Raw genomic sequence first — 9,341 nt, 5'->3', positions numbered from 1 at the left:
GGCGTGACGGACGGCGCAGCCAGGCCAATGGGAGGCGGCCGCCTCTCCAGGAACACCAATCGCGGGCTCCGGACACGAGCAGCCAATCGGAGGGCCGCGAGAGGCTGTGGGCGGGAGGCGCCGCGTGACCGACAGCTCTCGGAGGCAGTGGGCTGCGCGCTGCCGGTGCCGGGCGGGCAAATCGAGGCGACCCGAGAGGGCAGGAGGCCCAATGGAGCGGGGGTTCCAGAACTACGGGGCGACTTCAGGACCGGATTGACGGCTCCAGGGAGTCAAGTGCACAGGAAGGAGGGGCCTGGCGAAAGGCTCCTTTGAACAGGCTGGGCGGGCGCCAGGTGAGATAATCGTGCACGCGAGCCAATGAGTCCGCGCGGGGGGCGGTTCTTGGGAAGATTGGCGGCCGGCTTAGCCCAATCCCTGACGAGCCCTGGGTGACGCGCTCAGGTTTGGACGGGATTGCTTCCCCTGTTAACCAGAATCCTTTTCCAGCCTTGATCTCTAGGCCAATGGCCGGGCGGCGGGGGCGGGCGCAAGGTGACGGACAGCGCGCCGGACAAATGGCGGTGGGGGAAGTCTAGGGGCCCCGTTTTGGTGGGAGCCAGTGGAAGCGGAGCTGCATTGGGGCGGAGCCGGCCGCCGGACGACGAGAGGGGATTAGCCGTCGTGGGAGTGAGTGGCAGTCGACGTGGGCAGCGCCGACCGGCTGCCCGGAATTCGGGCCTGACGTCTGGGTTAGCGCCCCAGGAGCCTGGCTGGGTAGGCCGAACACATGGCCTGCTCGAGGCCTCGGAGGTCGGATGCTCCCGGGGGCGGGGTGGCCCAGGAGCAGGGGGGGGCCCACGGATCCCCTGCACCCGCGCTCTTCACCCAGGATTCTAGAGCCGCCACTTCCCTTCCAGGACTCACGGGACCAGTTCCTCTCCAGAATGCAAGGGTCTAGGGCCATCGGTTCTCGCCTAGGACCCTAATTCCACACCCCACACCCGTTTCCCATAAGGCCGGGGATGGGGGTGGGGGGGATCAGAGCCTCAAGCTCCGATCCTCGGCCCTCAGTTTCTCTCCTGAACCCAGGCGTCTTATGGGTTTACAATTCCTATTCAGGTCCGAGGGGCTCAAGGGTCCCCCTTTCCGGGCCCCAGGGATTCCCAGGTACCCCGCTTCCATTCTTGGGACCCAGGTATCCGAGGCGCCCTGCTGGGTCTTAGGCCCTGGGTGTTCCAGGTCCCCAACTCACCTCCTGAAACCAGGGATTCCTGGTGCCTTCCTAGACCCAGAGAGTCCATTTACTGGGCTCCCCACTTGGACGCAGGTATCCCAGACACATCCAGCAGAAACTGTCTCTTTATTTCAGGTTCTCTCCACATCCACCATTTCACCCTGAAGCTGGATGTGACGAGCCACAGCGAGCCAAACTGGAGTCCACACTAGTCTCTGGCTGCACCCTCAGGAAGGATCCCCAGGGATCTTCTGACCCAGGCCTCCAGACTGCTTCTCCTGACAAAAACTGCCCCCCGGGTCTAAGCCTGGTGGGCTCTTTGGGCCAGGGGACCCTGGATCCTCCTGTCCATTTCTGCCCAGGGTGTGTCGACTAGCCAAGGCCTATACGCCCAGGGTTTTCTTCATGGCTTCGTACACCACGTAGCTGATGCCACCTGCTGGTAACACCTTCAGTAAGGTGGGAGTCATGCCTCGGTACAGCCCCGGCCAACCTTGCTGGGCCAAGATCCCCCGGAAGACTCCACACATGGTGGGGTTCGAACCCTCCACAGTGTCTGTGGGAACAGGGGCAAGCTCAGGGCTTCTGCCAGAGGATGATCGGGCCTCCAGGGGCGCTGGAATATTGGGGGTTGGGTGAAGCCCGGGGCCAAGGTCTGGGGGGTCATTTGGGAGGGTGTTTGGAGACTTGTAGAGGATATTGGTCACTTTGGGGAGAGTGAGATCAATTCAGGCAGGAGTTTTTAGGATTTGTTTTTGGGAACATCTTAGAAAACAAGCTTATAATGGAGAGGGAACTTCTAAGATCTGCTAGAGATTTGAGGAGTGTGCTAAGGGGGAGGGGGGAGTTGGGGATATTTTCAAGATTAGGGTAGTGGACCAAGGACTTGTTTGGATGTTTGTGGATTGGTGTAGGGGGTGAGAGTCCATTTGGGGAGTACCCAGGGTAGTGGGGGAAGTGGTTATGATGTTAAGACGTCTAAGGGTCAGATTTAGGAATTTTAGGAATTTTCACTTTTGGAGTCAAATATGGGCTGGGTCTGATTTGGAGAAGCTGGGAGAACATTTGGGGAATCTATATCCCCACTGAGGTCAGTGTGGGGGCCTAAGTCCTATTTGGGGATGCTTATGGGGGTCAGTTAGGAGATGTTCGTTTCAGTGGATTGTAGGGTTCATTTGGGGTCTGGTATCAGATTTAGGGGTGATTCTTAGTGGGTCTAGAGGGCAGCAGAAGCATCCAGGATCAGATGTGGAACATTTGGGAGTGAGTTTTGGGGGATGAGAAAGTTCAGAGTCAGGGCTGAGGGAGAGGGGCACACATGATGGCCAGTGGGGCTAGCCTGACCTTGGGCCTGCATCCTGGTGCGCACCAGGGTCAGTGGGTAACTGGCCATCTGGCCACAGGTCGTGGACAGCGTCACAGATGACAGACTGACCAGGCCACTGGGATCCTCCATGTCCCTCCCTGATTTCAACCAGAAGCACCTGAGCATCTGCAAGAGAAGGGGGTCAGGAGGAAGTGCACTGTGGGCCTGTGTTCACAGCACTCCTGGTACCCCTCCATGGGCTCCACACCTCATAGACGGCCAGGTCAGTGCAGGCATAGGGGATGATGCCAAGCATGTTGGGCAGGTAGCCGCGGTATAGGGCGCGGGTGCCCTCCCGCTCCAGGATCTGCCTTGCACAGTCCAGCAGCCCCTTGTACTGGCCCGTCCGGCGAAGGGTCAGCCGCGTCTTCAGCACCTGTGGAGGATGAGGAGGGAGTGGCTCATCTGATCCAATGCTCTCATCGACCTTCAGCAGCAACCATCGTCTCCATCCTACCACTGAGGAAACTGAAGCTCAAGAGAGTACACAGAGCTGAGTTTCAAACCCAGAGCCGTCCGATCCCTTGGCCTCTCTGTGCTCCCAACCCAGGGTTCAGCAGCAGAGGCCAAGAGGATAAGGGAAATGACATGGACTGACTGGAGTCACAGCTTATACCTAACAGCAGCCAGACACAATGCCGTGGGAGTGCAGACCCCAGGTGGCCAGATTTGCCAATCTTCCAAGAGAAGCCAGACAACGTGATTTGTATGAAATGCTCCAAAATCAAAATATTGGCAACTCTACAGTTGCCCAAAAGACCAAACACCAAGTGCAGTAGGCAAAATTCTAAGGTGGTCCCTAAGATTACCACATCTGATATATATGCTCCATATAATGCCTGCCCGACCTTGAGAGTGTGCTGTGAATGAATGAATGAGTGAATGTGATTGGGTGTCACTCCCCTCATTGAGTTACATGACATGAAGGTGAAGAGATTTTGCAGATGTAATGGAGGTCTTGAAGCAGCTGATTTTAAGTGAAGCAAGACCACTCATCCCTGGTGGGCCTGACCAAATCAGGTGAGCCCTTTAAAAGAGTCTCTTGCCAGAGACCAGAGAAATCAGAGCGATTGGGAATGTCCAGGACATTTTTCATTTGCTCTTAAACAAGCAGACCGTTGGGGAGAAGACCACGTGGTAGGGACAGTGGATAGCCTTCTTGGTGCTGAGGATCTCCATCCGTTGTAGGATGTTTCACAAGAAACTGAATCCTGTGAACAACCAAGGAACAACACAGGCCTCAGGTGGGCTCACTGTAGCCCAGCCAACACCTTGATTTCGGCCTGATGAAATCCTGACCAGAGGGCCCGACCAGCCAGTGCCCAGACGTGACCCACAAATGAGATAATAAATCTATCATTTTAAAAGCTGCCGAGTCTCTGGCAATTTGTTACGCAGCAGTAGAACACAGATATACTTAGGAAGAAATTTAACTGGTCAAGAGCAAGCGTTATATGAGAAAAACTTTAAACAAACATTGAAGTACAAAAGGGGAGACTTGAACAAATGGAAATGTTCTGGGCAGCCCGGGTGGCTCAGCGGCTTAGCACCGCCTTCAGCCCAGGGCGTGATCCTGGAGACCCGGGACCAAGTCCCGCGTCAGGCTCCCTGCATGGAGCCTGCTTCTTCTGTCTCTGTCTCTGCCTCTCTGTCTCTCATGAATAAATAAATAAAATCTAAAAAAAAGAAAAAATAGCAGGACTCTCTAAGCTTATTTATTTTTTTAATTTTTATTTATTTATGATCGTCACACAGAGAGAGAGGCAGAGACACAGGCAGAGGGAGGAGCAGGCTCCATGCACCGGGAGCCCGACGTGGGACTCGATCCCGGGTCTCCAGGACCGCGCCCTGGGCCAAAGGCAGGTGCTAAACCGCTGCGCCACACAGGGATCCCTCTAAGCTTATTTATAAGTTGAATACCATCCCAGTTAAACAAACAAAACCAATAGGTGACCTTGTTTTCTGAGTTAGATAAGTTGCTTTTCAAGTTTATATGGGAAACCACCAGGGGGATAACCTGGAAAGCCAATAAAGAAGATGGGGGGAAGAGGGAGATGAGAAAGCCTACGATCAAGCCTCAAAAATTAAAGACAGTAAAACTACAGTGGCACCCGCTGACTGAGTCCAAAGAGCGTGCGACTCTTGATCTGGAGGTCATGAGTTCCAGCCCCATGTTGGGTATAGAGACCACTATAAATCAAAAAATTTTTTATTTTTTATTTTTTATTTTTTTATTTTTATTTTTTTCAAAAAATTTTTTAAAAGATAAAACTGGGGGGATCCCTGGATGGCTCGGTGGTTTAGCGCCTGCCTTTGGCCCAGGGCGCGATCCTGGAGACCCGGGATTGAGTCCCACGTCAGGCTCCTGGCATGAAGCCTGCTTCTCCCTCCTCCTGTGTCTCTGCCTCTCTCTCTCTCTCTCTCTCTCTCTCTGTCTGTCTATCATAAGTAAATAAATCTATCTTTTAAAAAAAAAAAAGATAAGACTGTAGGCAGTAAAAGGATCAGGGGTGGCCAGGGATTCAGGGGGGAAGCGAGAAGGGGTGAAGAGGTGGAGCACAGGATTTTTAGGGCAGTGAAACTACCCTGTCTGACCCCCAGATGGCAGACACCTGTCCATGCACATCTGTACAAACCGCAGATTGTACAACCCAAAGAGTGCCCCTGAGGGCAACTCTGGGCTTTAATAATAATGTATTGATATATATATTGGCTCATCCGTTGCAACAAATGGACCACCCCATGCAAGACCTTAATAGCAGAGACTTTGTATATGTGGGAAGAGGTGTATGGGAACTCTGTACCTCCTGCTCCGTGTTTCTGTAAATCTAAAACTGCTGTGCACAATAAAATCTGTTACCTCCCTCCCTCCCCCCTCCCCCCCAAAAAAAAACAAGGAAAAAGAGACATTCGTGCATGGACAGACACACCAGAGCAAAGAGAGAAAGCCCAACTGTACATGGGAGTTTAGTAAATTACAAATTACACAGGGTCTTCTGGATCCTTGAGGGGGAAAGGATGGTTGAGCTGACTGGGGAGCCATCTGGAATATACGAGTTTGCCACACACCTCACGTGAAGGGGAAGACGAGGGGGAGGAGGGAAGAAGACAGGAAGGAGGGGGAAGTAGTAGCAGGTGGTAGCTAACTTTCACCTTGTTTCATCCTTGGGGGGAGGGAGGGCAGAGGTTCTCTTACCTCCATGGGGTTGATGAGCGTCTGGGAGGTGGCCACGGCTAGGGAGCCAGCTAGGAGACGTTCCTGGAAGGGTGGGGACCCATGCACTCCGCAGAAGTAATTCTTACACTGTGGCAGGAGAGAGGAGCAGGAGAGAGCCGCTAACCCCCTCCCTCGCTGAAACCCACCCTGAGTCTTGGGTAAGGATCTGGGCTTGCAAGCGGGGGTGTAGGAGAGGGTTTGGGGTTAAAGGGCAGGGCTGGGTAAAGCGGGCCTTCCCCCACACACACACACTTCATTGCGCCCCCCCCCCCCTCCCCAACCTGTTCAAAGACGGAGAACTTGATGGCGTACTCGGGGGCAATCTTGAGGACGTTGATGCCGTTGCCCCGCCACAGGGAGTGGAAGCCCCCCTCCTGGACCATGCTTCGGAGCCCTCCCAGCAGGTTCATGAAGTTCGTCTTGGAGGAGTAGACCTGGGGGTAGGGAGGCCACCGGCCCTGTGAGGAGCCTCCCACCCGATCCCCACCTCCAACCCAGCCCCGAGTCCAACCCCATCCTGTCCCCAGCCACCCAACCCCATTCCTCCCCAGCTAGTGCTGTAACCCAATGCAGACCCACATCCTGCCTCCTCCCTCATCTTCCTCTCCTTGGCTGTTCTAGTTCGCCTTCAAAGCCACCCAAAGACCCCATCCTCAGTTCCCTTATCCCTGACCCCACCCTGTCCCTGGTACTGTTCTCTCAGCTCCAGCAACTCAAGTTCATGCTCCATCCTCATTGGCTCCAGCGCCAGCCCCAGCTTCAACTCCCACATTTACCTCCATTCGGCCTCCTCCTGACTCCAACCCATGCCCCAGCCCCACCCTCAAACCTGTTTCCAATTGCATCCTCACCCCTATCCTGTCCCCCAATCAGCTCCACCTCCATCCGGCCAGCCCCACCCCAAAGGCTCCAGGGCCTTGGTCCCCGCGCACCTGCATATACACCTTGGCTCGGTCTAGAGGGGCCGTCCCAGTGCGGGACACCGCCCCAGCCATGGCCCCTGAGAGCAGAAACTTCCACAAGGCCCCCTCGTTGTCCACTTCAAGGACGTCCACGGGGACCATCAGCTGCTCTCCTGTGTCCAGCACCTGCAGGGCAGACCCAGCTCCCACCCATACTGAGCCGGGCTGCAGCTCCTTCCCTGCAACCCCAGAAGCCCCTCCTAGTGTGAAGGCCCACCCTGGTCCCCACTGCTTCCAGATGGAATTCCGGGTCCGCTTGGAGGGGAGTGGGGCAGGCAGAGGCAGGCAGCGCGGCCTTCTACCCCGGCAGTCAGGCTGCAGGTGCCGAAGACCTGCAGTTCTCAAACTCACCTGCTGTGATGGCAGATGCTCCAGGTCGTTTTCACGCACGTGCCCAAACACATACCCATACACGTGTGTACAGCCCACGTTCCGGGAGGGGGCCAGGGGCGGGGTCGGAGGTGGGGCTTCGGTGAGTAAGGCCTTGACCCTCTTAAACAGGGTCTGGACACTGGAGCAAGGCTTCTGAGCTTCCTCAGGCTGGGCTCCCATGGCAGCCGGAGGGTTAGGACACCTAGGTTCAAATCCCTGGCGACAGGTTTGCCCATCCAGCAACCATGTGGGAGGGGTCACCTTGTAAATTTGGGAACCAGGCCATGATGAGGTCACAGAGACCCTTGTGACCTCACTGGATATGGTGCACAGAGTAAGCCTGTCCATATCCAAATTCCTCTAAACCCATGAACTCGCTTATGTCAAGTGGCAAAGGGAAAAGCAAATTTGCCGAAGGAATTAAGGTCACTCACCAGCCGATGGGGAGATGGAGAAATTATTCTGGACTAATTGTGGGCCTGGTCTAACCTCGTAGGTCCTTAAACAGTGAGGAAGGGAGCAGAACATGGTTAAAAGGATCAACTTGAGAAAGACTCGACTGACCATTGCTGGCTTTGCAGATGAGGAGGGAACGGCCAGCCATGGGGTGCAGGCCGACCCTCAAAGCTGCAAAAGGCCAGGAGGCAGATTCTTCCCTGGAGCCTCCAGAAGGAGCTTGATTTTAGCCTAGGGGGATTCGTGTCAGGCTTCTGACCGCTGGAATAATACATTTGTGTTGTTTTAACCCACCACGTTCGTGGTCGTTTGTTACAGCAGCCGGAGGAAACTAATGCGCTGTGTTTCGTTATCATGGCAACAGGAGATAGAAGTGAAGGAGAATGGGAAGGTTCTGGAGCTCTGGGAAGGAGAGACACAGTGGGTCCCCGAAGTGAGAGAGGCCTGGGTTTGGAGGCAGCCTGGGTTTGAATCCCATCTAGGGCAACTCTTGCTGTGTGACCTGGGGGTACTCACTTTACCTCTCTGAGCTTCGGTTTCCCCCACGTGTAAATTGGAAGCGGCGATAAGCTCTTACCACGAAGGGTCAATAGGTTGCAGTGAGCGTTGAGAGCACTTCCATCCTCCCATGCGGTTTGGTTCCAAAATGTTGATGCCATCCACGATTCTTTTCTTGCTCTCATGCCCACGCTCTGTCATCACATCCTGGCTTAACCTTGAACATATCGCAGAATCTGGTGGCTGCTTACCATGTCGGGGCCTCCAGCCTGGTCCAGCCCCATGATGGATTACCCGGACCGGTGCAGTCGCCTCCACTCTGGGCCCTCCCACTCTTGCCCCCGTCTGTGCTCCCCAGAGTGACCACCAGAGGAGTCCCGTGAGCACCTCAGTCAGACCCCGCCCTCCTCTGCCCACAGTCCTCCAGGGCTCCTATTTCCCTGGGGTGGAAGCCCAAGTCCTCCCCATCGCCCCCAAGGCCCTGCATGACCTACCCAGTTCCCTTCCTGCCCTCCCCTCCTCCCTTTCTCCCCCTTGCCCATTCTGCTCCAGCCACACGGGCATCCTCCCTGTACCACCAATGCACCAGCACAGTGCTGCCCCAGGACCCTTGCACTGGCTGTTCCCTCTGCCTAGAATGCTGCTTTCCTAGACATCGCCATGGCTCCCTCCCTCACTGTCTTTACATCATTATGCAAATATCATCCTCTCCCTGATGCTTCCTCCATCCACTGGATTTAAAACATAAACTAAAAAAGAAAAAAAGCATAAACCCTGGGTGGGGGCTGCAGGGGCCTGGGTGGCTCAGATGCTTAAGCGTGTGCTTTTGGCTCAGGTCGTGATCTCCAGGTCCTGGGATGGAGCCCCACATCGGGCTCCCGGCTCAGCGGGGAGTCTGCTTCTCCCTCTCCCTCTGCCCCTCCGTCCCACTCATTCTCTCTGTCTCTCTCTCTCAAATGAATACATACAATCTTAAAAATAAAATCAAATAAATAAAATGTAAATTCTGCTCTGCAGTATCTCATAGCCTCCTTCCTCACCACTTTATTTTTATCCATAGCGCCTTTGCTTTCTATCCAGCTACACATTCACTCACGTGTGTTATTTATTGTTTGTCGCTCCCCGCTGGAATGTGGGGTTTATGAGACCAAAGACGGTGGGGTGTTGCACTCTCTTCTGAATCCCATGTCCAAAACCGGGTCTGGCACAAACTAAGTGTCCAGTAAATAGAGGATGAGTAAGGGAAGGCGATAA

At 54.8% G+C, this 9,341-nt stretch overlaps 1 protein-coding gene and 1 long non-coding RNA gene across 8 annotated transcripts; one reads left to right on the top strand and one right to left on the bottom strand.

Annotated features, from left to right (window-relative positions):
- Positions 1–50: 50 nt before the first annotated feature.
- LOC112666381 (uncharacterized) lies at positions 51–3,952 on the top strand. The gene is made up of 3 exons (XR_003140836.3): positions 51–335; positions 490–756; positions 1,352–3,952. It is a non-coding gene; the product is annotated as an uncharacterized LOC112666381 (long non-coding RNA).
- Positions 1,326–8,235, bottom strand: SLC25A41 (solute carrier family 25 member 41). 7 transcript variants are annotated; one of them, XM_025457218.3, is made up of 8 exons: positions 8,167–8,235; positions 7,568–7,632; positions 6,732–6,887; positions 6,081–6,233; positions 5,779–5,886; positions 2,791–2,958; positions 2,561–2,708; positions 1,326–1,772 (listed from the first exon to the last, which is right to left on the bottom strand). In XM_025457218.3, the coding sequence occupies exons 3-8, from the start codon at positions 6,861–6,863 to the stop codon at positions 1,600–1,602; spliced, it is 882 nt and encodes a 293-aa protein (XP_025313003.1). In that variant the 5' UTR covers positions 6,864–6,887; positions 7,568–7,632; positions 8,167–8,235; the 3' UTR covers positions 1,326–1,599. The 7 variants fall into 7 exon arrangements, with proteins under 7 accessions (XP_025313003.1, XP_048953985.1, XP_025313000.1 ...); XM_049098028.1 differs by lacking the exon at positions 8,167–8,235 and adding an exon at positions 7,884–7,955; XM_025457215.3 differs by lacking the exons at positions 7,568–7,632; positions 8,167–8,235 and adding an exon at positions 7,113–7,481.
- Between the last annotated feature and the right edge of the window lie 1,106 nt (positions 8,236–9,341).

The sequence above is a fragment of the Canis lupus genome, chromosome 20 (assembly GCF_003254725.2).
Source record: "Canis lupus dingo isolate Sandy chromosome 20, ASM325472v2, whole genome shotgun sequence".
Lineage (NCBI taxonomy): Eukaryota > Metazoa > Chordata > Mammalia > Carnivora > Canidae > Canis > Canis lupus.
The sequence above is the reverse complement of the archived record's forward strand: the minus strand, read 5'-3'. Positions and strand labels throughout refer to the sequence as shown.